Source organism: Aspergillus vadensis (assembly GCF_003184925.1).
Source record: "Aspergillus vadensis CBS 113365 unplaced genomic scaffold BO88scaffold_8, whole genome shotgun sequence".
Classification (NCBI taxonomy): domain Eukaryota; kingdom Fungi; phylum Ascomycota; class Eurotiomycetes; order Eurotiales; family Aspergillaceae; genus Aspergillus; species Aspergillus vadensis.
Genome location: NW_020292046.1, coordinates 719874 through 735283, shown reverse-complemented (window position 1 = coordinate 735283; position 15410 = coordinate 719874). Strand labels below are relative to the sequence as shown.

At 47.9% G+C, this 15410-nt stretch overlaps 4 protein-coding genes across 4 annotated transcripts; all 4 read left to right on the top strand.

Moving 5' to 3' along the window:
* Positions 1–1054: 1054 nt before the first annotated feature.
* On the top strand, positions 1055–1436 carry BO88DRAFT_414111 (uncharacterized protein; the record flags this gene model as incomplete). Its single annotated transcript, XM_025708155.1, has 2 exons — positions 1055–1354; positions 1416–1436. The coding sequence occupies 2 exons, from the start codon at positions 1055–1057 to the stop codon at positions 1434–1436; spliced, it is 321 nt and encodes a 106-aa protein (XP_025564169.1).
* Positions 1437–2208: 772 nt separating this feature from the next.
* On the top strand, positions 2209–3847 carry BO88DRAFT_480684 (uncharacterized protein; the record flags this gene model as incomplete). The annotated part of the gene is made up of 3 exons (XM_025712159.1): positions 2209–2652; positions 2767–2773; positions 2869–3847. 3 exons carry the CDS (start codon positions 2209–2211, stop codon positions 3471–3473), a joined length of 1056 nt encoding a protein of 351 aa, XP_025564168.1. The 3' UTR covers positions 3474–3847.
* A 5760-nt stretch (positions 3848–9607) lies between these two features.
* Positions 9608–11332, top strand: BO88DRAFT_263191 (uncharacterized protein). Its single transcript, XM_025702300.1, has one exon. The coding sequence runs from the start codon at positions 9759–9761 to the stop codon at positions 11244–11246; it is 1488 nt and encodes a 495-aa protein (XP_025564167.1). The 5' UTR covers positions 9608–9758; the 3' UTR covers positions 11247–11332.
* A 2484-nt stretch (positions 11333–13816) lies between these two features.
* On the top strand, positions 13817–14923 carry BO88DRAFT_434568 (uncharacterized protein). Its single transcript, XM_025709484.1, has 2 exons — positions 13817–14619; positions 14674–14923. Exons 1-2 carry the CDS (start codon positions 13901–13903, stop codon positions 14879–14881), a joined length of 927 nt encoding a protein of 308 aa, XP_025564166.1. The 5' UTR covers positions 13817–13900; the 3' UTR covers positions 14882–14923.
* Positions 14924–15410: the final 487 nt, after the last annotated feature.

The window sequence follows — 15410 nt, the reverse complement described above, 5'->3', positions numbered from 1 at the left end:
GTGGCTTAATGGGATGACAGCATGACAGGCGCGGAATCGCGATGCTCGCTAGGAGATCGGAGTTGCTGGAGTGGCGGGATCGACCCTCAAAAGTAACTCCGAGCCGAGATCGTCATCTCAACTATCACGCCTCTCGATGGCCAGTTTCTCCACCTCCCTCTCAGCTATCTGCTGACAATAAGGTACAATATGCATAACTATGGTTTTCAATCTTCTAGAGCATTCTGCTGAGCGGAAATATCTAAACTCAGTTATAGGTGAATAATCATCATTTACTGGTCAATTGCTAACTCGGTCTCGAACTGAAGGGCGAATACTGTCGTAAATGACTATTGCTACTATGTATAGGCGCCATAATCTAAGCTATAAGCCCGACCCGGGAGTGGCTCCAATTGGCTGAAAGCTTATCACTGCCACCTCGACTTCTCGTGTCGATTGCTCCTGTGAATTCCTCGATCTTGCAGTCGGCTGGAGCCGTGGATCCTGCGCAGATCCAATGGTTCATGCAACTAAAGCGACAGTGTCCTTTCTCATCTGCCTAACATCTCCACTCTTTGAAGAGCACGCTGTCTTGCTACCACGAGCTGGTCTACCTAATTACTTGGTCCGTGTGGGATCGCCCAATAGACGATGTCAATGGCTTGGACTATGAGATCTAGACGCAGTAGTTTGGGGTTTAGCCTGTCTAGTTGCTATTTTCTTTTTCACAATGGCCAGCGATACTGAGCCGTATGGGTCCTTTGCTGCATTGATGCCAGAGTCCCTCACGGCTTTGGTGATGATTCTGTTGAGGATCAACGTGAGTAGAGCAGAGCACTGACCTCGCTATTGTGCTCCATCGAGGATCTTCACGTTCGGATGAGAGGAGCTCAGTGATCCGAAGTATCCAGACCATGATGCCATGGGCTCTGGGAACAGCATAAAAGGGCCCTGGATTCCTGCCCATCTGTCTGTATTCCATCCAGCATCACAATCGCATTATCTCTCCAATCCTCTACAAACAACACTTCTACTTTAGTTTTTATAACTAATCTTTACCACTACAACCGACACCATGCGTTTCTCCATCATCTCTGTTTCCCTCCTCTCCCTCTTCGCCTCCTCGGCTCTGGCTATCCCCTCCGCTTCCGGCACCCTGAGCTGCAGCGATGTCAGCTCTGAGCTCTCTGGCTACGAGCAGCGTCTCGCCAAGGCCACCGACACCAGCTCCCCCAAGTACCAGGCCGCCCAGAACCTGATCGACTCTGCCAAGAACCTCGAGTCTGCCGACTGTGGCAGCTCCAGCAAGAGATCCTACTACCCTCCCGAGAGCACCGGTCTCATTGGAGAGATCCTGAATGCTGTTGACTCGCTCGTGAGTATCCCTTTCATCACATAGTGCCGGTTTTGATATCGAATCTGACTCGGCAATCTAGCTCGAGGCTCTCGGTCTGTAAACGACCAACCTATCACCGAGAAGCGCGACTTTCGACGTCGCGCCTGGGATCGTCCCGATCAAGTTCCCTCGCAGCGTCGCCGGACGATAGAGGGATGCACTGTTCAGGATGACCTCGGTATAGGTTTTTTCCTGAAGGGTTTCCCTATATCACAATGCAAATGCAGGGGTCAGGGATATTTCTGAATGGAATAATGGCGATTTTCCTATGTTAATAATGGAGATGCGGTATAGCTAATAATATTAACCTGTCTACTGAACTGTTCTTGAGGAAAGTGTAGCGAATTGTAGCTTCCGCTTAGTTGTGGGATTTTTTTGGTATTATCCGGTTCGGTAATATCAATCTGATCCCACACGTGCTTTTTCCTATAAAAGAGCCTGAGTGTAGTCATAAGTCATTTTCATTATATGGGACCTTGCGCATTTGTCGATAGTTATATAGAAATCCGGTGTCGATATAATGATCTGAAGATGACATGGTGTTGCTAGTCAACCAACTAAATGTTGTCCTCTAGGAGGATGCCTTGAAGTCGCTGCCAAAGGACAAAAAAGAATACCAGATCTTCGAAACAAAGTTAAAATGTGCGCAAACATATACATTGCCCAATGAGTGTTGTTGAATGCTAAACGCATAAATACTACCCTCCCATCTGCCAATCTAGTAAGAGCATACAAGACCTCCACATCAGGAAGTATACTACACTACCTTCTGCCATCTTCACAGCTCGATCGAAAACAGTTGTTCCATCATCGTCATCAGCAAGATCATTAACATGCATTCTTACGAGTCCCACGTTATCAACCAAAACGAACGGAATCCATCATCACTGGACTCGCTGTGTGACTTCCTCAACACCCCTCGGTCAGACCAACAAACTAGTCGACTGGGAGTGCTAGAATTCACCCAACTGAACCGTCCAGCTGTTTGTCGCAAAATTGATCATCAGTGCTTGTTGCGCGATCTTGTCTCTGCAGAACCAAGTATTACAGAGCCATGTTCGCTGTATGGCCGAATCGTACTGATTGAGAATATATCGCGTGGTATCGTGGAAATTCTGGGCTCGACCCTGGATATTAATCCATTGTTCTTTAAGGCTCATATTGATCGCAATGGCTGCCCCAGAAATCCGATGTTTGAATATGCAGATGATGCATGCCAGAAGTTCCTTACGTGTCACTACCCTCGAGCCATTACGCTGGAGGGTGTAGAAGGATCTGTTGAATCTGAGATTTATGTGAGGCAAATGAATGTTGATAGGGATGCCCTGCTTCTACATTCGACTCCAGAAAACACATTCAATGCGCTCATTCAGCATCGCTACTCCGTCTAGGTAGAGTGTTATCAAAGTGGCGGTTGGCTTGGTATGTCTATCCTTATATATCTACTGTCTCTTCTGAATGCAAAACGCTAACAGCAACAGCCCTGATCCTAGTTGACCCTCCAGTCCTCAATGGTGGTTTACGACTTACCCCAGAAAGTAGTGCAGTGCGTCCCATTACAAGCTCTGGCTGTCGATCCTTCCAGGGTGGCAACGGAGACACCACCGGTGCTGTCCTACCCGACGACGGAAATCGGCTCTCCGACCCTTTCAGCGAGGGAGATAGTTCATCTTGTCCTCCTCGAGACGGACTATTTGATGATCTCATTTACTACTGGACGAATAGACCCGCATCATTCTTCGACATCACCAGACCCCCGATGAGTTTTCTGGCTTACTTCCCCATCCAGATTGCCCTCGCTGAATGGAAGAACAGCCACATTGCAATGGTCCTGTTTCTCCGACACTACGACTCGGAACTGATCAGAAGGGCAGTCAGAACGAAGCTTGCCGAAATCAAGAAAGATCCTGAAGACTGCACCCGTCCGCCCAAGCAATCTGAGTCTAGCGTCTCGAGCTTAACAGGCTTCCGCCGCTGGTTCATGTCCACTGTCAATCCTCCTCCTCAAGCTCACGGGAAAACTACCCAGCCCCGCGAGAACTCTGAAAAGAAACCCGCAAAATCAATCGGTTTGACCCTATGTTCCAGACCTTCATGACTATGCGAACTTGGATCATGCCCATTATCACACAAAACTACCGGGATATCAAGTACCTTAAATCCCAGACATTAGCCCTTCCACCCATTGTCGACTCTTATGATGCCGTTATCAACAGCCTAGGATAATTCGCCTCGGCCCTTGATACAATCTTACCCTGTGGTAAAGAGTTCGCCAATGACCGCACTAACACCATCATACCCTTCCGTCGTGACTTTTGATTTCTATGGGACGTAGTCTGAACTCGTCCTTTTCTTTCTTGTGTGCAGGCGGTATACGTAACGCTGGTGCGTGGGTTAACTATATAGATTGGCTGTTTATCTTTAGCAGACTGGTTCAGCAGTAGGTGTGTGTGCTGAAATGGTTAATAGTTATAATATAATTGTTGCTTTGTTCTTGACCTGACTAATCTTACAATAAGCACAGAAGGTTATTAAGCCATTAGAACCATGCACCGTGTAGCTCCTCTGTGATGTCTGAAGCAGATTAGCAGCCTGCGTAAACCACTACGGTTCATAGCATACACACAAGGGATGAAAGTAGAACCCCCACCCACTCCATCTCAGACACTGACATCATTAAGTATTCCAACCACAGTTAGCCAGAAACATCTGTCACATCTCATCACAATCGAACATTCCCTCCATAGACAAGACGTGACCTACTTTTACCCTGCAGAATGCCATACCGGTCACCCATCTATCTTCACGATCAGAGATCCCAGGTATGCAGGACGACCTAACTCCCTCCCTTACCCCTCCATACCATCATCACCACCTACATACCCGATCTACCCACCTTGATTCAAACTTAACAATAAGCATAATCATCACACGATCAATCAAAACCAGGGATGGATAGATAAAGCAGACGCAAAGAATGCTTGCTACCTGCGGAGGTAGTCAGTCAGTCAGTCAGTCACAACCGCGTAGAATGTGCCAAGACTCTAAGCTAGACAGGAGTCAGTCAGTCAAGTAAAGTCAACCCCTCCTTGATTTCTTATCCGCACTTGACACCTCTCCATCCTTCCATCCCCTCCCTCCTCCTCCCTTGTACGGAGAAGATAACCAAGTAGGCTATTACCTACACGTCCAACGCATGCTATTCCTCACGCCCCCATGTCCCACGACACCCCCCTTAGCTCGGTAGAGCGAAAAAAGAAGGAGAAAGGATCCCCACTCACTTACCCACCACCCACCTGTCATATCATATCATATCCTTATTGCCAAGGCAAAAACATGGCATGGTATGGTATGTCACCTCCCCTTCCTCTCGGACGAAAAAAAAAAAAAATAAGAAAAACTTCACCTCCACCTTACCTAAGTAACATTCACCTACCTAAGCTAGTTTGATTCCGACTCCACTATAGCTGCTGCGTACACTATACCAATAACAGAGCTAGTATATGGAACAGTGGTATAAAACGGCCATGCATCAATCCGGTAACGGTAAACCGCAGTAATCAAACAAATTCCGAAGAAGATAAATAATAAAAACAGGGATTAGAGTCGATAGTTCAACTTAGCTAGCTAGCTCAAGTGGAACTGGGAGGGGTAACGTAGCACTAAGAAGATGGAGATGGACTGGGGCGTTCAATAGTTGCTACCTTTTTTATCTTTGAGTATACTATGTGGGTGTGACGGTGGTGGTGATGGGGTATTGGTGGTGGTGGCTGTTTCTAAAAATGTCCCTCTTAGTATCATTTAATTGTACAATAAGGACTATCTAGCTAGTAGCTACCTAGATTGGTGAAGTGCGCCGTTGGAGTGACTCCACTCGACTGGTAAGTGGGTAAGGTAAGTGTTAGGCATTTGGCATCTTGGTGGGTAAGTAATCCGGAGACTGTGCCTTTATCTGTCTTTGGATTCCGTAGTATAGGTAAAAGATTGTTAGTGTGTGGACTGTGGAGGGACTGTGCTGTGTAGGTGGTACGTGATGGGATGAGATGACAGTAGCACGGTACAGTATGTCTCCCCTCTCCCCCCTGTCCCGGCAAGTTTTTTTTCTCTTTCACGCAGTAGACAAGACATGTAATTCTCTCCTGAGTGATGTTCAGTCCGCACCCCCTCCTTCTGCCTAGCCTAGACGGTATGTAAGCAAAGTACCCGACTCATCACATCACACAGACAGGATAATCCCCCCCCAACAAGTGCAGCCACCCTCCAATTTACCCCCTCCACTTTTATTGCAACTGTCACACAAACCTAGTCTACCTACTAGGAAGAAAACAGTAGTGGACACACCATGCAAGAAGGTTATTGTCCGAAGTTTCATCATTGAGCGTTGGTGCGCCCTCATCCATATATAGCTAACCTGAAACGCCCATCATAGCGCTAATTGGTCATTGAGACACCCGGGGGTTTGGGATTACCGAATGTTGTACCACAACTGAAGTGTTTCTTTATCTGCAAATAGGAAATCAATATATTGAGTATGAGGAGCCGGGTTTTAAGTGAGAACTTGGTAGAATAGGGCATCTTTGCCGGTAACCTTGTTTGGGGCTTGAACTGTGGGTGTGTGTGGATGGGTGTTTCATGACCCAGGTCCGTCGACGTAACTTTATTCGAACGGGTTCGCGCGATACGAAGCTAATTGCTGCTGCGGTTGCTAAACAGGTTATGCAGTAGGAAGTGTCCATGCGATGTGATGGTGGTGAGTGGAAGCCGGTTTCCTAGAGTTTAAAGCAGCGGCTGAAGCCAATGAGTACAGCGTATCATTCAGGGGCGTGTTATCGCGTCCCCAAAATAAACCTCCATAGAAAGGATAGTGAGTGGTGGCAGCCATAAACTTCACGTCCACGTCAGACTCGAGTCAAATCATGGTGTCTGGGTGGTTGGGGGGTACGTGCAGATGATGCGTCTGGTGATGTGCACTGACATGCGGGTTGGAAAAGTCTGGAGATATATCATGGGGTTGGAAAGTCAAATGAGCATTGGCGTCGGTGGCAGTGATGATTATCAACTCAATCTTGCGCTAAGACCAGCAGCGACAATGGAAATTCTGGTGAGGTTGTTTGCGCTGTGGTCACTTGGCTGGGACAAAGTAAGTAAATCAGCGAGAAGACCACTTGAGACGAAGTAAGGAGGAACAATAGTATGAGTTAAGAGGTGCTAAAAATATACTATACTTCACCTCATGGAGTAAGTATCTAGTAGTAGTCGAGTCGATAAGGGGACTTCCGCGATGTCCTTGCTCCGTCGATGCCCGGCATGAAGTTCTGTAAGTATGTATGTCTTATCTGTAACTGTGCATTGCATCCCAGCCACATGCGCCCGTTGCGATGATGGAGAGAGCGAGCTAGCTAGCTAGCTAGCTGGCTCCTATAATCTACTCGGTACACACCACACATACTGTACACAATTTAGGAAGGACAGATAATCCTTTGTCAAGGACGGAGTCTCCCACCGTGCCGAAATCCGTATCCGCTCATGCAGTGAGCAATTAGCTTAACAGTTAGCAGTTAACAGTTTAGCAGCCCATCCCCCTTGGCCGGCCGCCCCCTCTCATGCCGCTCGGCTGTTTCACACTGCAACCACCGTTAGCTGCGTTCCTGCATAAGTCCGGAGGAGGTTCGGCCGTTGACTTTTTCTCTCTCTCTTTTGTGTTCCCGTCTCCCACTAAGAGAACAATTGATTAGAGTGAAAGTACGTGTATAGACGGAGACTAACCGCGGTGATGATCCGACAATCATGTCTATTTCGGGTTGTCGTTAATCTACCGATGACGCCCGATGATTTTCCAACCGCCTCGGCGGGGATCATCGACGGTGTGCACTGATGGATTGGATTGGATTGATTGATGGATTTTCCTCAACCTATTGCCTTATTTTCCTTCTTCTACTCTGTACCTAGTCAAGTAGTACTGTGTAGTGTATGTATGATTACTTTTGTTTATTTACTCAATTGTTGGGGGGTCTTCCCCTTACTATATGTTGCAGTCCTGGAGATCTGTTTAATTTGTTGTGTTACCCGGTGATCTCACTTGCTTATTATATCACCACCACCAGCATCTCGACTCCGTAGGTGGATGCAGAACCTCCCTTGAATGCATCCCGTCTGCAGGGAGGTCCGCGTCTATTGCTGCGGGTATCTAGCAGTCCATGCGAGAGAGACTGTGTGTGTACCAAAGAAAAAGCGAAAATTCTCCCATTCGACGGTCGGGCAATTGGATAACCCCATCACGGCATGAACCGGACCACCCACTGAAAAGTGGGCATGAGTGGGAAGAGGAAGAAAGGGGGTGGGAACGCATGTAAACAGAAGAAAAGAAGAAAAAAGAAAGAAAAAACTTAAGAAAAATTTACGAACACCGGACGGGAAGATAGTTCCCTATTTTTTTTTTTTCTTTTTGATTTTTCCTCCCATTGCTCGAGGGGTCTGGTGTGTTTGAATTAGACATGCTCCACTGGGCTGGAGCAGCGGCGTTGCTTGGGAGTTGGGAAACGGTTCCCGGAGTTCATCCAATGCCAGGAACCAGGGGCAGGAAATGTATCAGATTGAGATGATGACGCTTATGTTGATGTTTGCTGATAACGGGTTGTTGTTGTTGGGTGTTGGTGTAGTACCGCAATTGATGGAAAATTGGGATGATGACTGCGATCGAGATCGATGTTGAGGAATAGATAGATAGTTGGTGAATCCATCCTACTTTAGACTAGGTCTATCAAAAAGATGGGATCAATGCGCCGTGTCATTTCTCTGGGGGACTTTCCCAATAATTAGCAACCACCGCTAAAAAGGGGATCCTCCACTGCCTGCGAATTCTGCAGTGGATCCCAACAACGCTCGACCACTTTGCTCTGTCCCGACTAAAGCTGTGACTAAGATGCTAGTTAGTTAACTAACGCCGAGAAAGTAACAGCGTGTATCACAAAGCAAGCAAGAAAACGATGACTTAAGATAATAATATGAAGGATAACAAGGGTTAGAAAGGACAGGGGAAATACAGGCATGATGAAGAATCGCATCCACATGGCCCCAATTGACTACGGATTGCTGATTTCTTGGCGGGAGTAAAAGCAATCTAGATGTGGCCGCCATCTGCACGCCACGCCCATTCCATTTGCATTTGGGGATGAAGAGTTTAGTTTAAACTGGCAGAGAAAAAGTCAAGCACTGACCTTCGACCTCCCGACTGCGCCCGTGGACACGTCTAATTCGTTTGCCCTTTTCCCCATCCATCCAATATCGGGTCCCGTGGCGCTTGACTCCTCTCCAGACTTTTTCCTCCCCGGCAAACGAGTCCCGAATTTCTTGGATAGCTTTTTTGGTTCCTTTTTTTTTTTCCTTTTAGTTTAACCTTCTCCGTCTTCTCCGTACTCCGTCCACAGTAAGATAGCTACTTATGACCGAGCCCGATTATCATTGCTGCTCCTGGCCAGGGTTTTAGTCAAGAACCGCGCATGCAAGGGTTGTCCACGTCCCTGATCCCGAGCATCCTGAGGCAACGGACCACTTTTTCGCTGCTGCAGGAGAGTCAGGTAAGGATGGAGAGAGGACGTAAGCACGCCCTCCCCTCATTCCCGTGAAGCTTTAACGCGGCTCGTCCTGGATTCTTAGGGGTCACCAACACGTAGATTCGAGATAGGCGAGGCACAGGAGTAAGTATCTCAAGTGTAAAGCGCCTAAGTTTGGTGGTGGCGCACGTGTCATGCACACTTGCTTCTTTCCATTCCCTGCAAATTCCCTAACTATTTTCCCTCCCTTTTAGTTAGTTAGTCAGTAAGTTAGTATCTTAGTATCCTTCGTCACGGTGGATCTGCTCATGGTCCGTCCACTCCGGAGGTTGTGTGATCGAATGGCATTTCGGTGGCTTCGTTCAAGACAAACCTCCAGGGTCGGATCCACTCCGTTTCGAGCATGCCATCCCGTGTGGTCAATATACCCTGTCTGGTCCCTGTGCGGTATATTTGATATCCGTTTGCCTCCTGTCGGCTCTTACTGGCTTCCCCTGGCGGATTTTTTTCAACATCTATTTCTGTGACGCTTCATCTCTCTCTCCATCTCTCGTCATCTCACGTTCCTTTCCCTCCTCCTTTCCTCGTTGCTGTTGTTGTTGCATGGGTGACCCTTGACAACACTAACTGCATTGCTACTATCCCTCTCACCTCTCTCACCTCACCCATATCCCCGACCATATAACCTTTCATTATCGACCTCGGGGGCGTACAGAGGGTCCCCTTTTTTTTAATTAATTACTTTTTATCAGTTTTCCTTTTTCTTCTTATTTCTCAAGATCCCCTCCTTCCTTCCCATTCTCCATCCATCTCTCCTCTACCTACCCAACATGTATTCTACTACAGCACCTCTGGATTTGGACTATCTCAATGAACAATTGCTTCCCCGGCGCTACGAATCGGAAGAAGAGGAGACGTCAGAATCAGAATATGGGGCCCATGACCATGCCTTTTCGCCTATCAAGACTGCCGGTCCCTTCGACTCGGATACCAGCGCAGATGAGCTTTCCAATGTGAACTCCCCAGAGTCGCCAGTCGACAAGTCGTCATTCGCCCGCCTTCTGTCAGCCTATCCATCCGGTAAACAAAGTCGACCCGTATCCATGGATACGGTGAAACGAAGCAGTGGAACGACATTTGTACCAGATTCGTACATTTTTGACGACGATGACGACGTGATCATTGAGCTGCCCTCCCCTAGTGCTACCTCTCCTTTGCAATCTCCCATCTTCCTTCAACCAACAGTCTACCAACCTCCGGCGTCTCCCTTGTCGCAACAGTCACGGTCTCCGTCCCCGGCCCTCAGCGAGTCGGATGAAGAGACAGACGTGCTGGTAGCAGAGCAGGTCAAATTCGTGGAACCCAGCGCAAAACCTAATCTAATCCTAATCAGTCCCGTCACCGACGGATCAGTGGTCGAAGAACCTGAACCCATGTCGGCAGTTTCTGCTGTTTCTGCAGACATTCCCGCTCGCTTCCCACCTGGCCAAGGGCTCTATTCCTTGAACCAGGGAACCAAATCACAGCCTTTGTTGAGCGACAAACGGCCCGACTACCTGGGTCACATCAAGCGCGGCAGCTTGCAGCTGCACAGCAAATATGCGAAACAAGCCCCCAAACGGGCCGATACGGACCCCTTCACAATGCCCCGAGCTCTTGCGGACGTTCCTGAAACTGCCCAGCCGATGACCATGCGCTCGCGTGCCATGACGTGGAATCGACCACAGACGTCCGCCGACAGTGCATCGAACCGCGGTCCCAAAGCGGGTCTCCTCCGCCGTCCGCCATCTATGCAAAGTGTCGGTGGTGCTGGTGGTGGTTACTCTCTGTTCCCGAGCACCAGACGAACCCCTGCATATCCTAGCGATGAGTACCACGCTCGGTCCACTTCTGTGTCCCACTCGATCGCCAGCTCGGACATGAGCCAGCCACCCTCGCGCACCTCCAGTCCGGCACCATACTACTCCTCCCCTACATTCAACCGACACCGCTCGGGTTCATCATACAGCGTGTCGAGCGTCCCCGGCAACATCTCACAGCGGCCACCAGTGCGTAACTCGATCATGAAGAGCTCAACCGCATCGAGCGTATACTCAGCCAGCAGCCTGCGATCGGAAGTGGAGAGCGTGCACAGTCTGGAACCACGGGAAAGCGCCGAGACAGAAGTTGCCAAGACGGCGCGGCGGAAGAAGAGTTTTCGGCGCAGCAAGCAACCCAAGCTCGAGAGCACGACAACCGAACCGCTCCCAACAACTCCCAAGAGTTTCATGGGGTTCATGCTGCGAGGGCGGAGAAAGTCCACCATTCAAAAGTCTTAATGCTTAATTTTGTTTGTCAACTTGTTGGAACTAGTGTTTCATATTCATCTGTTTAACTACCGGTTTGGGGCAAATCGGCTATGACGGCGTTCGGTTAGCGGGATTAAGGGTTTAAGGATCTGGATCAGGCGGCTACTCTGATTTGATTTTGGTTTTTGTTTATTCGCACTGGATGCTACCTTCCTGCTACTATATTACTCTAGTGTTTGATTTTATCCTGTACTATAACAAGGAACAAACAGTGGTCTTCCCGGAGCGGGCCCATTCAAAAATGTTGAACATACAATCTCTATCCATCCATCTTTCAATTCCTCCCGCGTACGCAGAAAGTAGACGAGCAGTAAACTGACTCGAACTCATCACGCTGAAACAATTGCTTAAGTACCCGTCACGTCAATCATCACCGAATCTTCCACGATCCTTCCATCGGCAATCCATCTGCGGCACCTACCGCCTTCATCCACAGGAACCAGCCAACCCAGTTGACCGGCCCAAGATTTGGGTCAGATCTGGATATGGGAAAAACTGCGATGAGATCTGACTCGTTCCCCGATCCACTTCATCTCGGTTGCGATCTACGTACCAAACATTGCCATTGGGATTGTAGTTGCCTGTTGCTGTCTGCTCGTATAACTTTACATACACACACACACCCCTCGCCCCTTCCTTTGAGATTTCAATAAGATCTTAGACAATAACCCTGAACCCCTATCCGATGACCCGAACATAATCTAATTATATTGAATTGTATAAACGAGCAGATTAAGATCGCCCAACTAATACACACAGTATATTAAAACACAATTTACGAATATATGAACCCTATATTGGCGCGGGAAACAGATATTTGATATATGGATCGTTCTTCGGCATTTCATTTAGACTACGTACCCGTGCATCTAGATCCAAGGTTCAGGATACGTAGACAGGATAATTTCAAATGAAGGTGTATATGTGGAGCCCTTGACGCGGGCACGGGGCACGTCGCTTAGAAGGTTACAACTTTCAACTAACCCATCAACTATCTATTCAGATTTCTAGAAACCTTGATACTAGTCCTCCTTTAGAGAGAACAGTCCCTCAATGGTACGCTAACCGGCTCGCTCGAGCCACGTTCAGCTCCCGGATGGTTTCATCCATCCATCCAACCACACACCACACCCCCATCGGTTAGTTAGTTTAGTTGACTGGTACGAACCATGATGCACGGAATTAGGGTTGTGGTGCCGAAGTCCGAATGATAATGTGTCAGCCTGTAGATCAATTTGGGCATTGGTTTTCATATCTCTTCATGCTTTTGTGGGTTCGACATGGTTTGACATGACTCGGAGAGTTCGCGCGGGAACTGACTCGGGGGCGGGCTGGCTGCGTGACTTTCAGCTGGCTGTGTCATTATGCTCTGCTAAGCGATGTGGCAAGCCTAGGGAATGAGTCGTGTATCTCTGTATGATCATCTTCATGGAGAGAACTATGGTTGAATATGCCTTGGGACTGTGTGGGAATGGAATGGAATGGTGATTGTTTAATTGACTGACTGACTTGTAAGTGAAGCTGGGAGATGAATGAGAATGGGATGTTATTCATCGTTGATTGGACTAGTTAATGCACTCGCTTGAGTGGCGCTGGGGTATATAAGGCACCTTTTCCCCTTCTTTTTCTTCTTCTCTCTCTCTCTCTCTCTCTTTGTAACCTCCAACATCTGGTCACCAAACATCTATGATGCTCTATCGGTCATGGTTTCCCCTGGTTTACTCGGATTTAGCAGCTACAACAAGAATAACTTCCAAACCACCTAACCATCTACAATTCAATCCTCTATTGAAACGGGACTCTAGTGTTAACGCATTGTCCAGCAAGCTATTATTTGTATCTGCTAGACATATGATGGGCGACCGACCGGTATTGTATATGAAGCAATCTTTCACAGCGAAATGTGACTTCTTTGCTTAGATGAGCTACGTTGACGCTCCTCGTACATTTGTTTTAGAAATACCGCGCAAATAGTGCTATGTTATATTCTAATTGACATGGCTAAAGCTTAGGACTAACGAGACAGAAGACACGCTGACCACCTAACCGTCAATTGGAAGTGTACACAGGACCACCTAAGCAGGGTGCATCTAGGGCTCCTGAATGGAATCGGCTGATATTGGATACAGCGTAGACGGCAATAAATGCATTTGCGGAGGGCACTGGAGACCGATTCCTTCACGTGGCGATTCTCAGCAACTATAGTGCAAGTCGAACGGGCCTCCGCTGTGCCCAGCCCGCTTTTTCGCAGCCACCAGCTTAAAGTAATGACAACAAGCGTGGTATATGGCTGAAAGACCCCCATATACAGCAACAAGGGGGCCTACCTTTTCTTTCAAAGAGACATTAAAAATGAGACACAGAACCGTTACGTCTCGGAATTCTTAAGACGTAACGGGGCGAGTGTAGCCAGCGATTCCGCTCAAAACGGTGTATCGGCATTTTTAGTTTACAGTACACCGGGACGTGCTTGCCTCTAGTAGTATACTTGGCGCTGCTTGCCAGACGGAGGAGTTCTGCTTAAGTCTCCTCTAGATTCTCTTCGCTCCCAAGATAAGCACCCTCCTCACACACCCATAAACACGGTCTTTGTCTTTGGGTCTTTCTGATATTCGTTGTGGATCATGTCTCTCGAAAAAATTATCAATGATCTTCCTCGCAACAGAGAGCAATGGGTACAATATGCCAAGCGGGCCGGCCTTTTGCACAAGTCGCTGCGACACTGCAAGAAACTCCAGTCAGGATCTTGCGTTAACGATGAGCAATTTATGCTCTTCAGAACGATTTGCCCCCAACCCATTCACCCAGACTATTTTAATCCTGCTGACCATGGCCTTGACTTAACTACAGCCTCTAATACATTAGCAATGTCCCAAGGCTTTCAAGCCTACCTCAACCAAGTCGGCACAAACAACTTCCGGGGCCTGGGAGAATTTGGCACTACTCTCGTTCGACAGTGGGAAGTACTGGAAGGCTTTAGAAACAGGGATGATCCGCTTAAGTGCTCTGATGAAACTCCTGTTAAATCTAGTCTGATCAGTCTACTCCAGGCGCTTTCCTTGTTACCTACCACGACTGCCTCCGAGTGGCGTAGCACCAGACTCCGTTTGAGGGGAACATTCGGTAGTCATAATCTTCGTTCAGGCGAGTCTCCTCCCCAATTTGTTGCAATCACAGATGGACAATTGCAAGATAAGCAGACAGGTAAAATCAAGTCTGTGACTAAATGCAAGAGATACCTTCGCGACATGATGGACAAGGCAGTCGATATGGAGGAGGCTGCTGAGGTTGTAGCTTGGGTCAGCCAGTATCCTGATACTGATAGAAGTATCAATACACACCAGTAAGCCACCCGCAACCTAACCAATATGAACACGTTGGTAACGAATTGGCATAGTCGGGTTCTTGTTTCAAAGGATGAATGCGAAATATGGATAACCTTTGCAGGATACGACAATTCTTGGGCAGACTACCTAGATGGTCGTGGTGGAAGTGGAACGAGGCAACCCAGCCTGATGGCGATGCAAAGATACGGTCCCTACAATATAGGGAATAGACGCCAAGTATTGCAGGTGTCTACGATCCTGCTTGCTATTTCACTTTAGTCATACATCCAGCATACTGGGTCGCAAAGACCGGCTTCAAAGTGGGTTTATTGATATATGCCAGGTCGCAAAGACTGGCCTTCATATATGCGCTCTTATCGTGCTAAGAACACAACGACAGGCCAGAGAGCCAGAATATTTGTAGACGAATCTGAATGTATGCTCTGGCTCCTAGATATAAGGAGTTATAGTAAAGGCAAGCGAAGAAATAATTTGCAAAAATTATATGCAAACTTCATTGCAACGTGCTAGCCTATAGCGGATCATTAACATACGGTCATCGACTCATAACTTAGTAGTTATTATTCGAACTACTTGGTCGACTATCGTACATGCTTACGGAGGCTATTGGCTACGGGCTTGCAGCAGGGTGGACAGACAATACGGAGTAAGCGGCCTTCCAAACTTCCTTTTCAAGCCGACATGCAGCTAGGCTAGGCTACTTAGAAAGAGCCGTTTCATGGGTATTTTCGCATAGATCATCCTGATATGTTTACAGGCTTCAGAGAACGCCAGATGAGCTGCGCAC